Consider the following 26,542-nt stretch of genomic DNA (forward strand, 5'->3'; position numbering starts at 1 on the left):
CTTGAGGGCATAGTATTTGAGTTCTGGCCATGTACAAATGATATCCACCCTTACACAATTGTTTGAATAGTCCCTTCCTTTCATCACTGAGGTATGAGCTCTTCATTTACATAGGCACAGTTCAGAAATCAATGTTTTGCATTATACAAGACACATTTAAATAGGAGGGGGGCTAGAAGAAACAAGGTTAAACTAATGCTAGGCTTCTTTGCACAAGCACTTGATGGGTTTCCATCCCATAAAAACAGTAACCTGCTGTACGAAGCTGTCACGACAATTCCTTTCGTGCACTTGAAACATGTAAGCTTCTAGTCTACGGCCATACTACCCTGAAACATGTAAGCTTCTAATTTATGTGGTGTAATAAACAGGCACTCCCTAAGGCAGATAATGTCTGTTATATTGGCTCAATTTTAAGCATTTCAGTATTGACAGAATGTGAGAAGCACCAAAGGATTCCAAGTAAATATTTAGCACTTCTACACAGCAGCATTTACCCCCATGCCACATACAGAGAACTTTACAAAGAACAGACTGTTAATTTTCCACAGTAGTCCTGCAAGGTAAAGGTAAAGGGACCCCTGACCGTTAGGTCCAGTCGTGGCTGACTCTGGGGTTGCGGCGCTCATCTCGCTTTATTGGCCAAGGGAGCCGGCGTACAGCTTCCAGGTCATGTGGCCAGCATGACTAAGCCACTTCTGGCGAACCAGAGCAGCGCACAGAAACACCGTTTACCTTCCCGCCAGAGCGGTACCTATTTATCTACTTGCACTTTGACGTGCTTTCGAACTGCTGGGTTGGCAGGAGCTGGGACAGAGCAATGGGAGCTCACCCGCCGACTTTCTGATCAGCAAGTCCTAGGCTCTGTGGTTTAACCCACAGCGCCACCCGCATAGGTGACCATAAAATGCAGGCTATTCATTTAAAAGTTGTTGGGCGGGGTTAGGACAAGACCAGCCTATCACTGAAGAAAAATCCTCCCCTCCCAACAAATCAATGCCCTGTTTGCAGGAAATCTCAAAAGTAACCTGTGCCAAGAGAAGCTTCAAAACCACAGGAGGCAGAGCTGGGGAAAAAAAGATATGTTGCTGCCCCAGCAGATGGCATGCCCCACCCCCAAAGTTTTAAATTAATTCCCTCTCGAAATATCCCTATTACTGGAGGTGGAAGGAGTCCCAAAGTCTCTACCCAGTCGAAATGCAAGCCAAATGTTTTTGCTGTTGTTTGAGCTGAAAGTTTCAGTGAGGTGTAAAGCAAGAGAGATAGCTAGTTAAGTTTAATGCATAAGGAATTCTACTTTTTGACCTCTTTACTCTGCACTTCAAAAGTTAGGGTGCTTCCAGATTGTCACTAGTTTCAGGTGGGCATCAATCACATACGGGCAAATTCAGGTTGCACAAATAAAGTTGAATGGGTGGTTTTGTACAATGCACTTCCCCAAAAGATCACCCTATTTGCAAGAAGGAAAGTGATGGGGAAATGCAACATCAAGGGGGGCCTGCCTGGAGTCGAGTCTAACCTTTTGGGATCAAGTTAAAACCTTGTTATTTTCCTAGACCTTGTTGAGTCTGTGCTATGCTTTTCTTTGTGTTCTGTGCAGCCTAGTTGTGCTTTACGTTGTTTTTATGGTGTGTGCCTGCGTCTAAAAACAACCCTGGGGTATTCAATCTCAAAAATAAATAAAGGTGGGAGTAGGTGGTCCTGTAAAGACATGGAATGCAAGCTGCATTGTTACTCTGGTTCTGCCTCTGCTGAAGTAGATCCCTCTGCTGCATCTCTGTGACAGGTGTGTGATTGGAGCATTCAATCACTCATGGTGCTGAGATGAAGAACAATTATCTGCTATCAGAAGAGGCTCCATGTATCATCGCTGTACAACTGCTTCCAGACAAAAAGGATGCTAAGAGAGTTGCACAGAACTAATGAGTAGGGTTGTGTTTGCCATTCTCCCTCTTACGGGCTCAAAGGAACGTTACCTTTTCCCGGACATGTTTATGGGACCCTGGGTGTAATATAGTTAGAACCCATTAAAGAAATAAAACAGAGGCAAACTGTGTGGTTGTGCATGCCCAGCAAACACCACCTGAGGCAATTTTGCTGAGGATTTGACAGGGGTAGCTGGTGGCTCTACATTAACCAGTCCACTGGGAAGAGATTAGACACAACTAATATTGCTATCGGAGATTATTGCTCAATGCAACATTCAAATAAGAATAGATACTTCCTGGCATGGTTGGGTGTGAATGTTATTTTGGGAGTTGGAGATGGCCGAAGCGACGCACAGCAGGTAAAATTTAACGAATGTTACAAAACAAGAATTAAATGGGAAACAGAAATTCAAATATTACGACCCCAATTAAAAAAATATTAGTGGAAAAGTTAGAAAAAAGTTTTAGCAACATAACAATGTTGACCAAAAGAAAGAAGATGGTTTTTCAAGGTCTGACCTTTAGACATTAAAAGCATATAGAATGTTAATGTGTCTCCAATTACCAAGCAATTGGGTTTCTTCTGCAAGGTAAGTAAGTCCACCATTTGAAAACTGGCCTATGGAAGTGATCCATAGAAAAACAGCTTGATCTCCAGTAATAGCATCATTATGAATAGGGTTAAGCAAGAAATTAGCATCTCAAGTGAAGAGAATGATATCCTGTATAGCAACTGCTAGAGGTTATTCAGACCATAAAATGGCTAAATATATAATCCACTCTCCCTTCTTTTTTTAAAAAAAATATTATTTTACTACTCACGTCCTAAAAATTGCGCTCAGCAAAATCTCATTCAAAAGGAATAGTCAGGTTGTAAATGTGGCCCATCAGCCTGGCTTACCAGAACGCCTGTGATGCTGTTCTTCCAGGAATTCCAAGTCGAGCATGAGGTCATCTTCATCCAGGTCACAGGAGCCCAAGTTATTCAAAACATCCTGTAGTATGCCAACAAAATAGTAGTTTAGGAAGGTGACTGAATGTGGATGGAATTTTCTGAAAATCTCAGTGATAAGCTTATCCTCATCTATTTTATCTAATTGCCACCTTGCTTCCTGATCTCAATAAGAATTATGAAATGTGTACAATAATAGCATATTATATGCAGCATTATTCTACACATTGTTACTTGCATGTTATACACACATGAACTCCAGGTTTCCTGAAGTTAACCAGACAACAATGCATATAACTGCATAAAAATACTTAGGTATTAATACTTACACAATTAAGCTACAAAAATATAGTGCTACATGGGCTTCACTCTTTTATATGTATTACCGGTATATATAATATATGCACATTTTTGCATATAATTAGTTGATTTTTTAAAAATAAAATAAAACATGCACAAGCATAAAAGGTGCCTAGTGCAGGAATAATTTGATGCAGGCAAAGCTTGATCAGGTCAGAATCATCAAATCTATTTAAATCTATTTAGATCAGATTCCATCTCTATTCCCAAATGATTATGAAGAAAGCAACAACTTTGCAGTGGTTTATAAAAATGATAAAACGTTGTGTATATGCGATCTTTGTGTGCCATTGGTTTTCTGTCTTAAAACTTAAAAACTGAAAAATTATATATATTTTAAAATGATTTAAAAAATACGAATTAACAACAATAATTTCATACTTTCAAAAAGTTAAAATAACAATAAACTTAAGACGGATTCAGTTACAGATGGGTAGCCGTGTTGGTCTGCCATAGTCGAAATAAAAAAATTCCTTCCTGTAGCACCTTAAAGACCAACTAAGTTAGTTCTTGGTATAAGCTTTCGTGTGCATGCACACTTCTTCAGATACACTGAAACAGAAGTTACCAGATCCTTCTATATATTGAGAAGGTGGGGAGGGGTATTACTTAGAAGGTGGTGAGATTGGCAGATAGCTGAGATGAGCCTGTTGACGACTCTTAACGACTGTAATAGGTCTTACAGGAAAAGGCAAGGGGTGAGAAGGTGAGAAATGGCTTAGTCATGTATAATGAGATAAGAATCCGATGTCTCTGTTCAGACCAGGTTTCTCCATTGTTTTAAGTTTGGTAATGAGTTGTAATTCAGCAGCTTCTCTTTCCAGTCTATTTCTGAAATTCCTTTGTAGTAAAACAGCTACTTTGAGATCTTGTATAGAATGTCCTGGGAGATTGAAGTGTTCTCCTACTGGTTTCTCTGTTTTGTGATTCTTGATGTCAGATTTATGTCCGTTTATTCTTTGGCGTAAGGTTTGGCCTGTTTGTCCAATATAGAGAGCTGAAGGACACTGTTTGCTACAGCAAACCTTCTCAGAACTAAAATACCCAGCAGATGAAGTTAGACAACAGATCAACAGAGCCAGACTGATACCCAGAGAGAACTTGCTGCAAGACAGACCCAAAAAAGAAAATAACAGAACTCCACTAGTCATCACATACAGCTCCCAAGTTAAAACAGTTCAACGCATCATCAGAGATCTACAACCTCTCCTGGACAATGACAGTTCTCTTTCTCAAGCTCTGGGAGGAAGACCTTTCATTGCCTACAGACAGCCACCCAATCTTAAACAACTCCTAACCCACAATAATACTACAACCAGACTTAACACGGACACTGGCACCAGAGCCTGCAATAAACCCAGATGCCAACTTTGCTGCCACATACACCCGGACAACACCATTACTGGCCCCAACAACATCACACATACCATCTCGGGATTATTTAATTGCTCATCGTCTAACATTGTGTATGCCATCAAATGCCAACAGTGTCCTTCAGCTCTCTATATTGGACAAACAGGCCAAACCTTACGCCAAAGAATAAACGGACATAAATCTGACATCAAGAATCACAAAACAGAGAAACCAGTAGGAGAACACTTCAATCTCCCAGGACATTCTATACAAGATCTCAAAGTAGCTGTTTTACTACAAAGGAATTTCAGAAATAGACTGGAAAGAGAAGCTGCTGAATTACAACTCATTACCAAACTTAAAACAATGGAGAAACCTGGTCTGAACAGAGACATCGGATTCTTATCTCATTATACATGACTAAGCCATTTCTCACCTTCTCACCCCTTGCCTTTTCCTGTAAGACCTATTACAGTCGTTAAGAGTCGTCAACAGGCTCATCTCAGCTATCTGCCAATCTCACCACCTTCTAAGTAATACCCCTCCCCACCTTCTCAATATATAGAAGGATCTGGTAACTTCTGTTTCAGTGTATCTGAAGAAGTGTGCATGCACACGAAAGCTTATACCAAGAACTAACTTAGTTGGTCTTTAAGGTGCTACAGGAAGGAATTTTTTTATTAAGACGGATTAAAACACAAACACTTAAAAGTGTTTTTTTTTAAAAAAATAGTGAACTGTTTAGAAATGCTTTTTCAATAAAAAGATACATCTATGGTGAATAAGGAGAATATGACGAAGCACCATTCTGAAACAGAGAGCGTTAATATGGTGTTTTCAGCATTGCCCCTTCAATATCCATAAACTGCAGTCTGAACCTGTGCGTGAACCAGGCAACTTATAAAAGCATTTAGATGCATTGATAGGGAGGCTAAAAATAATGATGTCAGAAAAATCTTACTAGATCAGGCAAAGGGTGTGTCTAATTTTGCATTCTTTCTTCAGTGGGAGCTAGCACCGCGATACCAGGAAACATCTTGGATGAATTCACATTCAGGCGCTGAAAAGCATGACTTAGTAGCCTGATCACATTGCGCTTGGAAAGGGCCCTGCAGGCTATGGGTTCCAATCCAGAATTCTGTCACACTTCGTGGAACGTGGAGTAATGCTTCTTTTGCATTTATGCTTCTTTATACCTATATCCTACCCAATGCCATTTCTGCTACACGAGGGGCATGCTGCAAAGCACTCACCACAAATCTCTGCAGCCAGTCTAATATACTGGAGCACAGGCCTTCTAACCAAAAACTAATGCCCGTCTCAGACAAGGGAACCCTGTCTGGGCAAAAGAGGACCATGCATTGTGAGCGGATTGAGGGATAGTTAATAACAAAGCCGTCAAAAAGCGTGCCAGCACATTACTCAACCTTCTCTGTGCAGTTTCAACTGGGGGGAGGCTTGCACCCCTTTATCAGCACCTCTGCGGCCACATTGACCACCCAAGACCATGTTTGGCAAAATTTCCATCAGGCTATTGAGGTCTGCCTTCTCGACCCTCTCAATGCTGCCCCCTTCATTCATCACAGTTAACAAAATAATTTGTTCTGAACTCCAAAAACTTTTACAACTGCTTTATTTAAACAACAACAACAACAACAACAACAACAAAACACACACACACACACACACACACTATTGCTGTCAAGCACATCCAGAGAGAATTACAAGACAATTTCTATTTTCCTCCTTTAAAAAAAAGCACATATGGAAGAAGCCCATACAATGCCTTAATTCAAAGTATTCCCATTAAAATGCTTTGTTAGTTAAGGGGGAAGAAAAGGAAACAAAATTTCTCTGTGTTCCAAAGATAGGCTGACAGATGAATGCTGACATGTCCTTTCTTTTATTTTCTTTTTCTTTTTCTTCCCCCTTGGAAGACTTAATCACTGCTTGCAGACAAACGCTTCAGCAAAAGCTTTAATAAAACTCTCCATTGACTTTGGAATAGCCCCTTAGAAACTTTTAAAAACACAGCTTTCTTCCTCCCAGTGTCTTCCTTTGGCACATAAAACTGCATTTAACCCCTGTGGTGCAGGAGAATGAAACCAAAGTCTGCTTTGCCCCTTCTTGCCCCTTCTTCTCAACAACTTATCTTGGGGCAGTTCCCTTTCATTAAAGTGTGATCTTCAAACAAAAACAATTGTCAAACAAAGAATGTGTATACAAAGAATGAATGAGTGTCTGTGTGTTGCAGTTCATTGTTGCAGAAAGGAAGGCTTCCATTCATTTCTGCCTCAAAGTGCTACACCTACAGAGTGCAAGGGAGCTGGAAAAAATGCTTGGTAATTGTCCAATTCTGATGTGAAATCCCCCCCCCCCACAAAAAAAATTCTGGGTTCAGATTACAAGGGTTCTACAATGATTAGACACATTTTTAACTCTCCGGGTTCCTGTTCAATGTTCCAGCTAGTCAGCCATGCCCTTCTTGAATCATAGAATCATGGAGTTGGAAGGGACCCTGACCATCATCTAGTCCAACCCCCTGCAATGCAGGAATATGCAGCTATCCCTTACAGGGATCGAACCTGCAACCTTGGCGTTATCAGCGCCACAATCTAACCAACTGAGCTATCCAGCTTTAAGAAAATCCACCACTGGTTCAGGAAGGGCTGTGGTTCAGTGGTAGAGCACATGCTCTGCGTTCAAAAGGTCCCTGATTTAGTCCCTCAGATCACCATGTAGGGCTGGGAGAGACCCCTGCATGAAGCTCAGGTGTAGACAATACTGAGCTAGATGGACCAGTGGCCTGACTCGTATAAGGCAGCTTCCCTTAGTCCCCTTAGTGCCCCATCACCTCCTGGCTTGCAGATGTGGCTGCAGGTCCAAATGGTTAGCTAACGCATGTTAGAATAGAACATGATGTCAGAAACAAGACCAAAATTCTTGCCCAAGCTAAGTGGAAGGGGGTGGAAACAGAGGCTGAAAGAGATCTGAATGTGAGTACCTTTCAGCACGTCATTGCTTTCAATGGGATACACATCCTAACAAAGATTCCAATATGAATCCCCATCCACAAGTAGCACAACCAGGGCTAAACAATGGTATGAGCAAGGCTTAATACAACATAAGCAAGCAAAGCACTTTTTGAAGCCAGGACTATCGTTTTCCAGTACAGTGGCTGTGCATGCGCTTTGCTCTTCTCTTTACTGTGCATGTGCCCAAATATCAAAGTACAACAGCTAAATGAAAAGGAAACAAGCAATATTTTGCATGCCATACGCACACATACAATTTCATGTACATGGGGCCCTTTGGTCACTATAGAGTCACTATAGGATCACTTATTTGGCTGTCAGGAGGCTCTATCAGCAGATGTGTCTTCAGGAAGAATAGTCTACTCAGAGTGAAAGAGAAGTCTTGGACCCAGCAGATGATCAGAGAGAGGAGGAGCTGGGAGTGATGAGTGATGAGGTCTTTCAATATCCTCTAAAACAGCAGATTCGACATTTTCAGGGCTGGGAACCACCTTTAACCCAAGTATGCATTTAGAACTCATTCCTTATCTGTTGACCATACATTTGTATTGTGGTAGTGCTGCTGTAGCAACCCATCTGATAGTTGGTCCCAGGACACACCAATGCTGTTAATTTTGCACTGAGCACCTAATGCCCAGCTCACTTGCTCCATATTGATAGTCCCTGCTTACTAGGTACTGGTCATGGACACTGACAGTGCTGTGCAATAGCTAGATACGTTGGGAACTGAAGTTGCTGTTTCTATAAATGAACAGTACATGCCGCAGCATGGAGCCACATTTATTTAACTTACATGCTGTAGGTCTTCCAACAACATTGTTTACAGATTTTGATCCAGATCTTGTTCATTTGTTCAGTGATTGATATGGTCTCAAACTTATTCTGCCATTTTTGTCAGCTGCTTCTTGTTTACTATTGTCAGCAGACAAAATATTTCTTGTCCCTTCCTATGATTCAATGTTCCCTTATTCAAATGATGCAAATTACCATCCAATTACAGCAATATTGTTACAAAGTCTTGACTAATGCTTGTGACATTCTGTGCTCTGATTGCAAACATTATAATGAATCTACATCCCATTAATACTAGATGTTTATTAACAAGTTATTCAGCTTTTAACTGGATCCTTGTTTGGCAGTAAATTTTGGCTATATTCATATTCAAATTTGCTATCCTTAAGGATAAATAATCTATATCATTATATCATAATTCTTGTCAAACTTGAGCTTCCTTTTAAAACCACAGGCAAGGAGATTTCAGTTTATGTTCATCTTAATGCCACATTGAGGACTTCGGTAAAAGTCTGTGGAGAGATCAATATATTTATATGTTTGTTTAAAATGTCACCCTTCTGCCTGGCAATAGGCATCCAGAGAGGCTTACGATCAGAAAAATTAAAACAAAAACAAAAACACTGTAAAATCTTAAAAGGCAAGCCACAAGATCGGAACTATGACAGGTATTAGACCAATGTTTCTTCTATCAATATCAACAAGGAGAAAAAAATAGTGCATTGTGACGCGTTCCCCCTTAAGGCTTTCCCCAAACTGAATGTCTTTACAGGTACTTGCCTGTGAAAGGAGAAAATATGTCATTCAGATAAGACCTCCTGGAGAAAGAAGTTCCAGACACAGTAACACCAATGAGAAGCTGTACAAACCTCTACTCTCAAGATGTGGGGGTACCTGGAACAGGACTCCCGATGACAACATGGGCAATGGCAAGTTTGAATGGAAACAGGCAGTTTTTCAGAGATACCCTGATCCCAAACAGTTTAGGGCAGGGATAGGGGAATTCCTGGTCCTCTAAGTGTTGTGAGGGATGATGAGGGATGATGAGCTCTCAGTGACAAAAGTAGCATTTTGAATTGGGCCTGGAACCCAGCAGGTTAAGAACAGTTTCAGGTTAAGAACGGACCTCCAGAACGAATTACGTTCTTAACCCGAGGTACCACTGTATATGTCATGATCTCGCACAGTGGGAAATTCACAGAGCCTCTCATGCTCTCTCTAACTCCATCTAGCCTTTCACCAGAGAGCAGTGACACACAGTGCTATATGTTTCAAGAAGAAGAAGATGAAGAAGATTGCAGAATTTAAAGAGAAAACAGATATACCTTCCCTTCAACTATTTTACCTACAGGCCAAGCCCATGAGAACGAACACATGACTTACAATATTATGGTATATGACTAAAGATTTTCCACAGATAACAGAAATGTTTTGAACACATTTTTTAGAACACAATCATACAAATTAAAGACTGAAAGTGTTTCTAGCAACAACTAATTCAAAGATTTTAACTGAGAAGCGTGGCACACAGTCATAAAAAGAGCCCGCAAACACTAAAATGGAAAACCTTTAAGCCATTTAAAGCAATGTTAACTCTAAGAACCATAACTGAATAATTCATGGGCATAATGAAAGGCTTCCCCTTCTGGACTCTTCCACAGACTTCAAAGAGAAAATAAAATTACATGAAAACCAGGAAATAGGAAGAAGACTTACAAAATGCTGATTTCACTGCTGACATACCGAGAACCTCTGTGTATCTAATGTAAAGCTTTCTGGATGCCTTTCATATGCTGTGAGCAGATTAAATGTATTCGGCTCCTGAATGCAGCCATCAAATAATCATGTTTTCTAGTGAAATGTATGAGAAGTTGTCAGAAGAAAAATATAAATCCTGCAGTACTTGGTTACTCAACATTTCTGTTTCTGTGGACAAACAGTTTAAGAGTAGTACTCAAAGGCCCAGAAGAAAGAGAAAGATGCTATGGTAGTATGGTATGGCTTATTTGTGTACCACTTATTGGTGCAATGTCCCCCAAACTTTAATATTTATTAATAAAATAAAAGGGCCGTGCATGCAATAAATTGACCTGAACAATATAAAATAGCAATCGAATTTAGCCAAAAATACAGATTATGTAACAGGATCTGATTATCATGAGGTGGAACACATTGGAGGCTGCAAAAGCTTCCATTCAAAAGCTTCCATGCAAAAGCAACCATTTTAGGCATGTCCATATGACGTGTGATCACTGAAACACAGGTACTTTTGGACCCGGAAGAGGGAAGAAGAGGGATAGAACAAGAGCGTAACAGAGACAAGATGTAACAGGGCAGGGGGCGCTTATGTGCACTCTGCGGATGTGTGTGGGGGCCAGGAACGGAAACCCCGTGTGATATGGTAGTCGCCTGTACTTTGCTTCATTGCAGGAGCAAAGAAGTCATCAGAGCCACCTCAATGGTATTTCTTCTTGCACACTGTGGTAGATATTAGACTGATCCAAGCCCCTCCTTTATCTCTGTTTTCCTGGCTCAGGAAGAAACTGTGGAGGGGTGGGGGAAGAGATGTACAAATCATGCATTAGAAATGTTCCCATAGGAAATGATAAAAATTGTCAGCTTGTTATGTGAACACTTGCCTAATGAACAATTTCCTGGGAATGCATTATGTTTGGAAAGAGGGACCTGCCTGGATCATTTCTATTGAAAGGAGTGTTCCTATTCAGGGTTCCAGCCAGCCATTCCCAGCTATTAGCTGAGGCCGTATAGAAGCATGTGACTTTGTTTCCCGCTTGTTGATTTTTAAAATAATGTGTCTGTTCAGTGAGATGCACAAAACTCTGACGAGTTACAAAAAAACTTTTTCAAACTGTGATTAATCTCAGAATTTATTATTATTATTACAACATGCATTTTCTTGTTTTGTTTAACCCCACTATCCAAATTGTCTGCTAGGACAGAAATATAAATGGCAAAGTCCTAATGCTGTTCTTTAAATAACTACAAAGAGACAGTGTTGCTTTCTTCCTAACACAGATAAGGGACATCATTCAAAGTGGAAGACCCATTTATTCAGCAGTAGCAATGACAAACCTAGACAGCATCTTAAAAAGCAGAGACACCACCTTGCCAACGAAGGTCCATATAGTTAAAGCTATGGTTTTCCCAGTACAGTGGTACCTCGGGTTACATACGCTTCAGGTTACATACGCTTCAGGTTACACACTCCGCTAACCCAGAAATAGTGCTTCAGGTTAAGAACTTTGCTTCAGGTTAAGAACAGAAATCGTGCTCCGGTGGCACGGCAGCAGCAGGAGGCCCCATTAGCTAAAGTGGTGTTTCAGGTTAAGAACAGTTTCAGGTTAAGAACGGACCTCCGGAACGAATTAAGTACTTAACCTGAGGTACCATTGTAGTGATGTATGGAAGTGAGAGCTGGACCATAAAGAAGGCTGATCACCGAAGAACTGATGCTTTTGAATTCTGGTGCTGGAGGAGACTCTTGAGAGTCCCATGGACTGCAAGAAGATCAAACCTATCCATTCTTAAGGAAATCAGCCCTGAGTGCTCACTGGAAGGACAGATCCTGAAGCTGAGGCTCTAATACTTTGGCCACTTCATGAGAAGAGAAGACTCCCTGGAAAAGACCCTGATGTTGGGAAAGATTGAGGGCACAAGGAGAAGGGGACGACAGAGGACGAGATGGTTGGACAGTGTTCTCAAAGCTACTAACAAGACTTTGACCAAACTGCGGGAGGCAGTGGAAGACTGGAGTGCCTGGCGTGCTCCGGTCCATGGGGTCACGAAGAGTCGGACACAAATAAACAACAACAAGCTGCTGCTACCTATTGGGACTGGGGCGGGGGTGGTGGGCAGGGAGCCCAAATAATAGATAGAGTCAATGACAGGCAGACCTGGAGCCAAATATAGCCAATTCATTCTAGTTTTGTCTGCATTTTCCTCCCTGTTGAGCACCCCCTGAACTGCTCGTAGCAACTGGCTGAGGGCAGGGTTGGTGGGGCAATGCGCCATTTACCCTAATGGACGAGCCTCCACTTCATGCATGCACATAGAGCTTCCATTAAATCTTCTTTCTGCACTGAGTTCAATAGAGCTACTCCCAAGTAAGTGGGTATAAAACCCTCATGAAATCAATGGGGCTGAAAACTACTATGCATTGGCTGGCTTGTTTTCCCTATGCCTACATTTGGAAGATGCTGACAGTAGATATACTACACTGCCCCACAATAATTATATCAATTCAAACCCTTTTTATAAACACACGGAAACCAAACTGCACACCTTGCACTAATCCAGTGCCCTAAAACAGATGGGACAGCATTAAATAAATGCTTCTAGCATCACACCTCAACAGCTGGCTATTTCTTAGCCCTATTTCACCGATTTGAAACATTAATTTAAAGAGGTATCTGTCTGCCTGGAGGCATGCGGAAGCTGCTATTTTACTGTAAATAGATTATGCTAGTCTAAAATATTACAGATATCATCATAACCACCATCACTATAAAGAATTTAGAAATTATTCAAAGCTAAACAGAACAAGGAGTTTCCTGCAAAGCCGCCCATCGGAAATAATATTTTCATTTGCGGAAAATATTGGTTTTCTTTCTTATATTGAAAGAAAGAAAACCAGCAACTGTCGAACCAAAATATTGTTCAGGGGATAGATTAGGTCAAGTAACATTGTTTAAAAAAATTAATCTCCGTTAGGTCTCAGCTCCTGTCTGCCCTCTTCTAAATTCTCCATCCATTCATACTGTCAACCACCCATGACAGCTTTTTATTGTCTCTCAGTACATATCAGAAGTGACAAGCATGTCACAAACCTGCTTTTTGACTGTGACAAATGGGGAGCTTGGTGAACTGTCCATAGCAATCCATTTCATGAACTTGCCATTGTACCTCATCCACTTCATGTCAAGTGATTGTCATAAACGTTATCATTACCCAAGAGATCTGGCAGCAGCTTCTCTCTGTATTCTTGTATGCCTTTAATCATAATACTTATTGAAAATTAAATACAAAATATGCCCATCTAAGAATGTGACATGCAAATGAGGCAAGTACATGTATTATGCAGATATAGTCATCAGAGAGCCAGTGTTGGTAGCAAGTCCCTGTGGAGCATATTTATTTTATTTCACAGCATATGTATGAAACACATACACTTTTGAGTGCTATTATACTTTTCACAACAAAATGTAATTTATAAATAACAACACATTCAGCCAGAAACCCAGTATTGCAGCTACTTGATCTGTGACAAGGCCCTCTAAAATATATATTTAGGCCATTTTTTTTTTATTACAACCTGCTTTGTACTACTGCTGTTGGCAGACAAGTTATTCTGACACCTGAGAGGCAAGAACACCTCTCTCCATTCCTGACAACAACAACAACAACAACAACAACAACAACATTAACGATCCATGAGCTGACTTCATTTGTTCAACAGAACTTCTTCCTCTTCCTCCTCCTGTACACCCTCAAAATATGACCTGGAGAGTTGGGGGATCCTCTGGGGCAGTTTCAGGGGGCACGTGAGGATCTCGACAGTGTGTGTAGGGGGAAACCAAAATATCAATTATTCAAGCAGGTGAACATCATTAGACGTCTAGTATTTATTTATTTATTTATTATTTATTTATTTTAATTATTAAATGTAAGTACCACACTTCACTCTGAGGATTGGGCAGTTTACACTATAAAAACATAGAAGTAATAACATAATAACAAATGAAACAATAACATTCCCCCCATCAAACACACACAGTTTAAAAGGCTATAGATTAATGAATTAGCCACAAGCTTGGTTATAGAGAAAAGTTTTCATCTGGCACCTAAAGATATGTAACGAAGGTACCAGGCAAGCCTCCCTGTGGAGAACATTCCACAAATAGGGAGCCACCACAGAAAAGGCCTGTTCCGATGTTGCCATTCTCTGGACCTCTTGTGGAGGAGGCACACGAATAAGCACCTGAGATGATGATTGCCGGGTTCGGGTCAGTTCATATGGGTGAGAGATGGTCCTGTCGCGATTCCTTGCGGCGCTTTTAGCAGAAACGCTCAGAGTCCCAGGGTTTTCCAGTGCAGTCTTTTTAATGTGAGCTATATACAGGTATTTACAAAAACAGTCCATACAGAGTACCTGCTCCTTAAGGCAAACAAATACTCTCCACCACAGCACCACCATACCACAGCACAACCACCACAACCACTGTTGAACAGGCTTTCCTTTTAAAACAGGTGATAGCCAATCATATACCTGCTGAGTCACTCTGACCCAGCACTTCACAGAGTATTGCATCAGCCTGTTGAAGCCTGCAGACTTACTCATCATCCTACGAATCCCAACAGGTCCTTGAGGTGCTGTTTTATAGGTCAAAAGCAGCGCTTTTAATTGGGCCCAGAAACTAATCAGCAGCCAATGCAGGTTCGATGTGATATGCTCAAACCACCTTGCCCTGGAGGACATCCTGGCCACCGAATTCTGCACTAGCTGAAGCTTCCAAACCAGAAGTAGGCAACCTAAGGCCCATGGGCCACAAGTGATTAATCAGGTTAAATTGGCCCACAAGCCACCCCCGAACCGAGCCGCCCGCTCGGCGAGTCCCCATGTGCTGCGCATGGGGACTTGCTTCCGCAGTGCCAGAAGTCACATCTGCGCATGCTCAGATGCCTGAAATCGCAGCTGCGCAGACGCAGGCACTGGAAATCGCGGCTGCGTGCACGATCCGGCTCATGGAGGAATCTCTGCTGGAGTGAACCGGCCCAGGCAAGGTAAACCTTGCCGACCCCTGTTCCAAACCGTCTTCAGGGGAAGCCCTATGTACCGTATAACACACTGCAGTAATCTAGCTTAGAGGTTACCAGGGCATAGACAACAGAAGTTATGTCGGAGCCCGCCGTTACAAATGGTGCTTTTTAGCATAAAATAAAGACACTGAGGCCAGCAATATTTCCATGGACGGAGGGCAGCTCAAATCATGCTTCTTCCCCTTCCTCCAGTCCGTTTATTACTCTTTGTTCCTCTCCAGCCGCATGGCTGCATTCCAATGTCTCACGTTACCTACATCCGGTCAAGGCTTTAACCCACCCACAAACGATATAGGGTTACAGTGCCCGGGGGGGGGGGGACATAACTCCATATGAGGTCATGCATTCCATTGTAAAGCTCAGAGTGCTGGTCAGCCGAGATCAGGGAGCACCCTGCAATATTACAAACCTTTACCATGGCTATCTCTCCCACAAAGTTATGCTATCCCTTTCCCGATAGGGCTGCAGCTGAGCCATCAGCCGAAGCAGATGGGAGGCACTCCGGGCCACTGAGGCAGCCTGAGCCTCAAGCAACAGCAATGGACCCCAAAGAACTCCCATGCTGTGTATCCATCTGCTCATTTAGAGGGAGTGTAGCCCCACCAAGAGCAGCCTCCCAACCATGCAAGGGAACAAGGGAACTGCTCAAAAACAGTAATGAACAGTATGCATGCATAAACAAACCAAACAAACCAAAGCAGGGGTAAGGGGTACAATAGTAAGGGTACAATCCTGTTGAACAGTAAGATTGCAATGAGACTTATTTAGGCAATTATATGTTGCGCTGCAAATAGCTAGTGCTTTACTGCCTTGTCATGACACCCAAATATCTGTTGCTGAGGCGGTTACCTCAGCTTGCAGTGTTCCATGTAATTTTATGTATGTATTATATATATATATATATAAAATTAAAATTCATGACAGGAAACTGACATGACAGGGAGAAAAGTTCTATCCCAGGCATTTGTCTGTCATCCTGTGTTTTTATATTTGTAAGTTGTTGTTTTTTGCTTGTTTTTGTTTCTCACACAGAGAATTCAAAAATATGAGACACACACACTTGCAGTGGTACAGTCCGTTTTCCCAACTCCTATTACCATACATATACATAGACAAGGCCAGTAACAAGAGTCCTTTCCACTCTAGTTTTGTTATCTCATTCTTTACAAACATCACATTCACACACACAAAAGGCCATTTGAGAGAGGGGAGCATGGTAAAGGATGAAAGTCTGACATTTCAGGAAAAAAAGCCTTTATCAAGGAATGATTTAATACCATGTTTACTAGTGGAGCAGACATAGGCCCATGGTTGCTATGGAAACAGACAGAATCCCAATAATATTAAGTAATAGTGTATCTATTATAACCTTGCATTAATAATTCTCTAGCGAAAGGGTCACTTGAAATTTCATTTACAAAGCTCCGTTTTTAACTAGCAAAGCAAACAATGTAAAGGACAGGAAATTATCGTTACAAATGAATGTCAGCCTTAAATCAGTTATTACTGTCTGTTTGCAAACATACATAACATTTTGTTCAACTATTAGAAATAATGGATTGTGTGGGTGCACACATACCCAGAGGCACAAACCCCAAACTATTCAAAGGCTGTGTGTTTGCAAACACTCTGGATATTATTTTCAGCATTTGAAAACTGTATTGTGAATTTATGCTCTTACAAGGATTATTCATTTCTGTGCCTTCTATCTATATGTTGCACGCCACAGCATCCTATGAACATGCTTCCTCCCACTTATGTATAAAAGCAGCAGTGGGAAGGGTGTGGGATGAATCCAGTTTTTGCCCAGGGAGGATTTTGTTATTTCCCCTTCAAGCTAGTTTACCAAATGTGCAAAAGAGTCTACTCCAATGGGCCACAGACCTGAAAACTAAGAGCTCAACCAGACTTCAAGAAAGGCCTACACAGGTAAGTTACATTCCCTTAAAGTGTTACTGGGACATCCCCTTTTTTTCTCACAAGACGACGAATACCATTCTCGTGCGGTTTTGCACCGCAATTTCCCCCCCAGAAAAACAACTTTTTCCAGGCAGCAATCTTGCATAGAGCTCCAAAACGTGCTTTTTCCAAGGGGAGATCGCAGTACAAAATTGCACAAGATCATGGTGCCCAAAATCTGCTGGATCAGGCCAATGGTCCATGTAGTCCAGCATCGGGATCTCACAGTGGCCAGCCACATGCCTGTGGGAAACTCACAAGCAGGATCTGAGCCCAAGAGCACTCCTCCAACCACAGAGGCAGGGCACAGCCATCATGACAAGTAGCCGCTGATAGCCAGGAATACGTTTGATCCCCTTTTAAAGCCATCCAAGTTGGTGGCCATGACTGCATCCTGTGGCAGTGAGTTCCACAGTTTAACTATGTGATGTGTGAGTAAGACTGATCTTATATGAGCTACATGCAAGAAAGGGCAAGCTATAACTCTTCCTTTACATTTCTTTCTAAACTATTTTGCATATCAGGATTTAAGTTATATGTTCTTAAAAAAAACTGAAGTCAGTACACATATCCACCAAGTTTGATTCATGCAGCTTTGGTGTCAATGAAAACCAGTGAAGATAAAGCACCAAGCTTAGGCGCTTCCCGTTATTTTCATATAATTTGCAGGGGTGGTGGGGACTCTCCTCAGGCCACAGTCCCTCCTCAGCCACAAACCTTTTCCCTCACCAGCTCTCCTTCACAACCTCCATGAGTGATTTTGCCTGGCTAGAATGTGTCCTTGAAATCTCATGTCTCAAGGTTACCTGAGGTGTTTCTGTGTGGGTGTAGAGAGAAGCCTACTGTACCAAAATAAAATATACATTTGTTGCTCTGCCCACTTTTGAATCTGGCACCGCACACCACAGGCCTGTGGCCCCCAAAAGGTTGCTTGGCTGGAAATGTGCCCCTCAAACTGAAAAAGGTTCCATGCCCACAAAATAGTGGCTTGACAACAACTTTTCCCTTTTTATATGCAGGTTGGTTTGGGGTTTTTTTGGGGGGAGGGGGAATCTAAGTCCGTGAAAATTGGGCTGAGACCACTTTCCACCAGATTTGTACTGCTACTTTTCAACTTCACTTTAGTCTCCTTCAATTATTCTGGTCTCATCACTGGTTCAATGCCATGCATTGCCAGCAGGTAGCAGTTGATGGGAAAGACATTTGCAGAGACCAGGAAGAGCTGCTGCCAGTCTGGCTAGAGAATACTGGGAATATAGGATGTCCCATTACAGTGGTACCTCTGGATGCAAACGGGATCCGTTCCGGAGCCCTCTTCGCATCCTGAAGCGAACGCAATCCGCGTCTGCGCATGCATAGGTCTTGATTTGCCGCTTCCACGCATGCTCATGATGTCATTTTGAGCGTTTATGCATGCGGCAAAACCCGGAAGTAATGCGTTCCGTTACTTCCAGGTCACCGCGGTTCACAACCTGAAAACGCTCAACCCGAGGTATGACTGTATAACAGTTCAGACCATTGGTCCATCTGGCTCAGTACTGTCTATAGTAGCCTTTCTCATCCTTTGGTTCCCAGATGTTGTTGGAGTACAACTCCCATCATCCCAAGCTAGCAGGACCAGGGGTCAGGGATGATGGGAGTTGTACTCCAACAACATCTGGGAACCCAAGGTTGACGCTTTTCCCTGCTTGGGATCTTTCTGTGTTTTGACACCAGCAATGGTTTTTATTCCTCTGATTAAGGCAGAGCCACTTCCCCCTTTTCCTTTATGATCCAACCTATTCATCTTCACTGTGGGCTGCTGGGTTGTGAGAAGGGCAGAGCAGCTCCTGTGTCTGCCATTCTTCACACACACACACACACACACACACAAACACACACACAACATGACTACACTGGGCTGCAAAGTCACCACCAAAAAACCACCTGGGTGAAGTTTGTTGAACCAACAGTGATCTACAGACCACACTTTCGAAACCCCTGCACTAGACTAAAGCCATTTTAATTCAGTTGCTGGAAACTAAGGAGCACCTTTTATTGTGAGTGACACAATCTTTGCCACCTAGCAAAACTGCATAAAGCTGGAAAAAAATGTGAGGGGAGGAACTCATAATCTTTTTCCATTACAAGAAGGCAGATGAAAATATACATCCAAGTGAATTGCAGTCCTTGCCAGGGGTTCTGTAGCTTGCCACTGAATAACATATCACATCTTGACTCCAAATGAGTCATCCTCTGCACAACCACAAGCATAAAAACTCCACGTCTGGTTGAAGATTAAATGTAGATGGGGAACATCGTCTTATTAACTGGAATGTTTACTGCCCTTTACTTGAAATGCTTGGGGTAAATGATAAGCTCAGTAGTTTTTTATACCTCTGAAAGTTATTTACTGTCCCATACTCTCAAAAATAATTCATAAGCATTTCTAGAAAAGAGCCACTAAATGCTCTACTTCATCTTCATAGCTGTTAAGAGTGACTTCCAAGATACAGAAAAACAAATAGAAACTCCTATGCAAACGACTTTTAAAAAAGGATATTCATTTGAATGTTGTCCATGTTGTTTATAAGTCAACATGCAGCCTGCTTATTTTCCAGCTTCAAATATTTAACAACTGATTGCATTTCTTTCTTTTCTTTTTCAGGAAGCACAGACCAGCCTTTATCAACTTGGATCAAGACAATTAATTGCAGAAATATTTAATTTCAGCTTCCAAATAAACATAAATCACTCCATTTGACAGATTCACCCATCCCTAGTCCCAATCCTGTAAGCCCCTGGCTGACGAGCAGGGATAAAAATGCCTGAAATAAATAAACAAATCCAAGCCAGAGAAAATGATGCCCATCATGTTACAAATGATGGGCACATCATCATCATCATCAAGAGCAGTCAAACTGAATAGGATCAAGATGGAGACTGAAAGTAACCAGAGGATTTTTTTTTTTCTTTGCAAATGATGAGCATAGCTGAAGCCAAGTACTTTTAAATAAGGCTGATCAAGATGTCTCATAAGAACCTTTCTCAAAAATGGAGGCACACCCAGAAGAAAGAATGCACCTCACTGTCACTACCATGTTTTATGTCCTGGTGGTAGCAAACAAATGTGCTCTGGGAGCCTATGAAACGTCTTTCCTCCAAAAGTCTATAAGGTGAGACACAATGGAACACACAGGAAGACACCTTATACTGAGTCCTAACACTATTGGTCCATCTATCTTAGTGTTGACAACAATTATTGGCAGAGGTACGGGTTTTCACCAGCGCCACCTAGAGATGTCAGAGGCAGAACATGGGATCTTCTGCATGCAAAGAGAAGGGTTGTCTCCTCCACCTGTCAAAATTTTCATTGGAACAGCTGAAATACAATGCAAACTGCTTTGGGCTATTGGAACATGGCGTATTCCACTGCCCATAATCTGATGGGCAGAAGTAGCACAACAAGTTTACGTTAAGCTCCCAATTGTTCATTTGTAGCTAATGGGTACCTGCCCCGTACCAGATGTCACATATGATGTCAGGTTTGGGAAAGGGGATTGGATTGCAAGGAATGGTCTCACGAATCAAACTGAGAACACTATCAGGCCAAAGTCCCCCTCCCCTGGTATAACGGAAATCTATGGGATGGAAAGTTATTTAACTATGACTGGATCATACCTTTTAACATATAAAGAGCTATAAACTTTGGTTAGTAGGTCAGTCAGTTGAACCTTGGAGATAATTTAACTTAATCAGTTTAACCTGATTAATCAGCAAGAAAAAAAATTGAAATCCATGGAACTGCTGAGTTAAAGACATGATTTATTTTATTTTATGGGCTGTTTTTAATAGGGAATTAAAAATTAAATGCTGAAGTTAAATTTCCCTTCTAATGATGAGCATTGCACAAGAACTACACTGAGGTTTTGATACGGCTCAGATTTATTTATATGCAACACACCAATTGTTCAAGAGGCAGGTCATATTAAAAAATAATAATAATCAAATGAAAACACAAACTGAAAGCTATTTCATTGGTTACCACACTAACCAGCCACCAAGTGAGTGACTTGCCTATCTACCCTTCCTTCAATAGTTTGATTTATTGAAAAATCAGGAATGATGGCTGCTAATCTGAAAGAGAAGGGGTGTGTGTGTGTGTGTGTGTGTGTGTGTGTGTGTGACGTTCTACCATGTTCCAGATTTTTATCAATGTGAACTGGGATGGGTCTCAGTTGCTTGCCATTCATTTCTCTTGACTTCGTGTTCCTGTGTGTGTGTGTCTATGTGTTTTCTCTCCTTTATCCGGAAAAAAAGCATTAACTACTGCAAGTCTCACTTCCTTCTGTTTCCACACTACCAGCTCTTTAAGCATTTTGCCACATCTTTTTTTAAACATACGGATTGCACTTGTCATGGTAATTTACCTGTCAGGGTTCTTTACCGCTGAGAGATCTTAGACATTTCCAATCCCTGGGATGAGATAGTGGCACTTTCATAATACCACAGGTTTGCTGCATCCTTACTATGACAATATTATCAGCAGAAATAAAAGTCTCTCTCTCTCTCTCTCTCTCTCTCTCTCTCTCTCTCTCTCTCTCATATTCTCTCTCTCACACACACACACAATTCTTTTCCTGGACTTCATGCAATAAGGAAGCCCCAACTGATCCATTCCAATTCAACTTCAGGTCTGGTTATGGGACTGAATCAGCCTTGGTAACCCTGTCGAATGACCTTTATAGGGAGAAGGACATGGACATTGTGACTTTGTTATTCTTATTTGCTCTTTCGGCAGCTTTTGGCCATGGCATCCTCAGAACTGACATGGGCACTAGGGACATCACTACAGGCCCAAGTTTCCACAGTGGCTAGGAATGCTTTTTTGCAGCTGTAGTTGGTAAGACAGCTACATCCATTTCTGGACTGGAATAGCCTGGCCATTGTATTGCATGCACTGGCGACCTCTAAATTGGAATACTGCAATGCTGTCTACATGGGGCTGCACTTAAGGATGACCCAAAAGCTGCAACTAATACAACATGTGTCAGCTGAACTTTTCACAGGATCAAAATATTGCCATCTTATTTTGCTGGTGCTGGAGGACTGACTGCCAACTGGCTGCCAGGCTAAGTTAAAGGTGCCAATTTTGGTGTATAAACCCCTATACATCTCGGGACCAGAATACCTGAGACCAGAATGGCCCTGAGACCGGCGGGTATAGGGCGGTATATTAATAACTAAAATATCATATTGTCCCTTATACACCAAAGTGATCACTGTGTCCCACAGGAGAGGCTGATTTGCAGATACTATCTTATCAAAACGTCTCTTCTGTACGAATCAGGTCTTCACTGTGGCAGCACCTGCCCTTTCTCGTTTTCTCAATATCTCCATTGCACCCCCTCTATTGCCATTCTGGTTCCTGTTGAAGACTTTTAACAAGCCTTCTAAGTGGAGTTTTTTTAATTATTATTTCAGTCCATTTCTATACATGATTGTTTTTAATATATGCAATTGTTTCAATTGTTTTTATATGTGCAATTGTTTTGTAAATGTTTTTACTGCATTGTGAAATTGCCTGAAGATATTTCATAGGAAGCAAATGAACTATTATTATTCTTATTATTAATATTCAAATTCCATACTTTCTCCCCTCTCCCCTCACCCCATCCACTGCAAAGGAATATTTACACACGGAACCAGTTTGCTATATTCCTCTGGCTAAAATGCTCGTAAAGCATTATCCCTCAGTTATTAGTAGAGAATAAAGGAACTCATAATTTATGCTTTAATTGAAAGTCGTTGTTACACTATGATGTTTTTAAAAAAGAATCAAGTTGTCTTTCTGTTATACAGATACATTTTCCCTGCTAAAGTTTCCAGTCTCACAAAAGGGTTTTGCTGCCATCCAGTGATTGAAAAGGTGCATTAACCTCCCAGAGGAAATAAATAATATCCCATGTCAATTTGCAGAAATCCTGTTTTGTCCTGACCTTGATGCATTTCCCAACAAAGAGTTATTTTGATTTTCAGTCAGTGGTCTGTTTGTATTAAAGGGGGTGGGGGAATGAGACTCTAATCAAAAATTCATCTCGAAGCACCACAACAAATGAAGGACAATTTTTACAGATCTGTGCATGGACAAATAGGGTAGTGTGATTGTATCTTAAAGATAATTGCCTCCAATTTAAGCCTCAGGGTTCTGCATCATAAATTTGTTTTGCAATGCAAAGGTGTACAAATTTAAATATTAGCGCTTAGCCACAATTAAAAGCTGCAAATCACCGCCACTGTTAGCAGCAGCACATCAGAGAAACAATTTGCGCCTGCTCCCTGGCAATACATCGGTGGTTGTACCAGACACAAGGACATTAATTTTTAAGTTATCTTCATGTTTTTAACGGGAAACTGTCTTCATATCTTTGGTACCTGCTACAAAAAAATAAATACAATGTCAACACAACATGTGCCCATATGGATGCACATATGTTCCAAACTGTGATTAACGAGCAAAGACGTCACCCTGCATTTTGATAGGGGTCTGGTCAGGGCAGGGAAGTATAACTGGAAAGGACAGCAGGTTACCTGTAGCCACCCACACTCAGTGGTCAGGGCTGCCCTGTGGGCAGCTGTCTGGACTGATGTCAGGGACTGGCTAGATGAGGAGGAGTGGTGGAACCTGCCTGACCAAGAGCCCCCCAGGGGAAAAGCACAGGGGAAGATGATTTAGATCTAGGATCCTGGTGATGGACAGCTGGTCACACCCCAGAGGAGGGGAAGAGCTGGAAGGTACTGGAGACTGGGAATTTGGAGGGTGAGGCAAACAGGGAAACAAGCTAGTGCCCCAGCACAGAGCAAAGACAGGAGTCAGACTTAGTAGCTTCACCACAGGCCACGCCTGACAGCCTCCACTCCCAGAACTAGGCACTTGCTTCACATAACAGAGCAGAAACCAAAACAAGGACAGAGAGGGTCCCTTGGGACTCGCCATAGAGGGATGGGCCTGACTCAGAGGAAATACAGTGAAGGAGGAGGTGCAAGACAGTCTGGGCAATGGCTCGCTATAAGGGTGAATATTTCATGAGTCTCCTTTGTTTCCTGTTGATTCCTAGGATTCCTTAATAAAGTCTACTAAGTGTAAGCAAGCTGTTGTGACCTTGCCTTTCTCTGATCTGTGTAAAATGTCAGTGCTCCTGGGACAGCTGAGCTAGGAGGCTTTGGGAAAGCTGGTAAGGTAAAGGTAAAGGTGAAGGGTCCCCTGACCATTAGGTCCAGTCGTGGCCGACTCTGGGGTTGCGGCACTCATCTTGCTTTATTGGCCGAGGGAGCTGGCGTACAGCTTCCGGGTCATGTGGCCAGCATGACTAAGCCACTTCTGGCGAACCAGAGCAGCGCACGGAAACGCCGTTTACCTTCCCACCGGAGCGGTACCATTTATCTACTAGCACTTTGACATGCTTTCGAACTGCTAGGTTGGCAGGAGCAGGGACCGAGCAACGGGAGCTCACCCCGTCACGGGGATTCGAACCGCCAACCTTCTGATTGGCAAGTCCTAGGCTCTGTGGTTTAACCCACAGCGCCGCAAGCTGGTAGCCAGAGCAAAACGTTTGTCAGGACCAAAGGACGATCAGGAGTTACAGGGGCACACCTGCTGTGAGCCCCACAATTCCGAACGGCTCAGTTGATGGCGAAGAGGATATGGAAAGCACCATCAGCAGGATGCAGCCCAAGAGGCAGAATGGACCACATGTTCCTTTGCCCTTAAAAGTCCAGGGATGGGGAGGCAGCCCTGCCGGCTACCTGTCCTGCCCCATCCACAGATCAGTGGGATTCCCTAGCAATGGGGAAGGAGGAGGGAATCTGCCAAGTAGGGAGTTTGGGTTTCCAACTCATGTGAGTTCGACATCCTTGTCCATCTCGTTGCAATGCCCTCAAAGCACACACCGCCACAAGGTTGGAACAAACAGCTTATAATTAATGGGATTTGCAAAACAACTGCAACAGAGAAAACCCACCTCATTGCCCATCAGATATTTTGGGCTGGGAGAGCAAATGACCCATGCCCACCATTACATGAGTGCATCGTTAAAGGAAGGTTCTGATCTGAAATTAATTGTGTTCTCATAAGGTGGCACTTTGAATAATAAGGGAAAGTATTTGCTGGAGGCAGCAATTTTTCCCTATTAGTAATGCTTTTGCTCATCCAAATTATTCTCATGAGTGCCACAACACAGTATTTAATCATTGTAGAAAGATAAAGAGAATATAAAATGAAGTGGTAAATGTGTGAAAGGAGAGGGGAGAAATCTTAACGGAGCTATCCTCCGCTGGAAAAAGAAGAAGTAAAGATCTCCACACACACACACACACCACAGCTAAAGTATTCGGTGAAGAATAATGTGTTCTTTCAGTTAACTTCACTGCCAGCTACTCGATAAATTCACAAGCTGCAGGAGTTTTGAGCATTTCTATAATAAAAAATGAAGAAGTTTGCTATGCAGCCAGTGTTTTATGGTTTTTTTGCCTTTAAAACTGTAAAAAGCGGTTTTATTTTTTCATTCAAATTTATCTCTCCTCTTTGTCCAATTTGGGTAGACAGAGGACAAGTTTCAAAATATAACTAAAAGCAATAAGATGACAGCAACAACAAAAATAAATGTCCAAACCATAGATTTCAGCAAGCTGGGGGGGGGGGGGGACAGATTTGCCCTATTTGCCTTTTGTAATAAGAAGACCAGGAGAAGCTTCACTAATCTCCAGAAACTTCTGAATTCATTGGGTATGTGGGGCTTTCTTGGGGAAGGGAATCCCATGGAAATGGTGCTGCTACTTAGTTGGTGCTCCAAGATATAGTTGACTTCATCTCTGATATGGACAGCACAGGGCCTTTCTAAAAGCTCCAAGGGGCAAGGTTGGCTCAACCATCGTAGCTAATCCTCTGAGGTGACAAAATACTGAGGTGCAGTTAACTCAGCAAAAGAATGTATTTGGGATACTTTTGGATTCATCACATCATTGACTAGATGATTAAAGGACACACAAATTCATGTCCATAATGGTGGCCAGGAATCTGAGGATAAGATTTAGTCCAGTCAAGATGAGCGTGCAACAAAATGTTGCAGTGTGAAGTGATGCTGTTCAGGGTCCCATCCACTCAGCCATGCATGATACTCCATTCTAACCATCCTATTGGGTTTCCATTTTATCTGCTCTCTATAGGTAGTAAGGTGTTTTCTGTCCATTAAGCATGCTCAGTCCTCACTAAGCTGCGTTTGGGGGGCAGTTGTCCACTAAGGGCTTTTTTCCTAAAGTTTTTTTATTTTTATTTTTGGTACTTCTAC

At 42.1% G+C, this 26,542-nt stretch overlaps 1 protein-coding gene across 6 annotated transcripts in view; it reads right to left on the reverse strand.

The window, feature by feature from the left end:
* CCSER1 (coiled-coil serine rich protein 1) overlaps window positions 1-26,542 on the reverse strand; it is a 701,360-nt gene that overhangs the window by 517,639 nt on the left and 157,179 nt on the right. For all 6 annotated transcript variants that reach the window (XM_081020752.1, XM_081020751.1, XM_081020753.1 and 3 more), the window contains one exon: window positions 2,830-2,923. In XM_081020752.1, coding sequence (XP_080876878.1) covers window positions 2,830-2,923 — 94 coding nt within the window. The remainder of the gene's footprint in view (window positions 1-2,829; window positions 2,924-26,542) is intronic.

The sequence above is a fragment of the Podarcis pityusensis genome (genome assembly GCF_964106645.2).
Source record: "Podarcis pityusensis genome assembly, chromosome: 9".
In the NCBI taxonomy this organism is placed as follows: Eukaryota; Metazoa; Chordata; class Lepidosauria; order Squamata; family Lacertidae; genus Podarcis; species Podarcis pityusensis.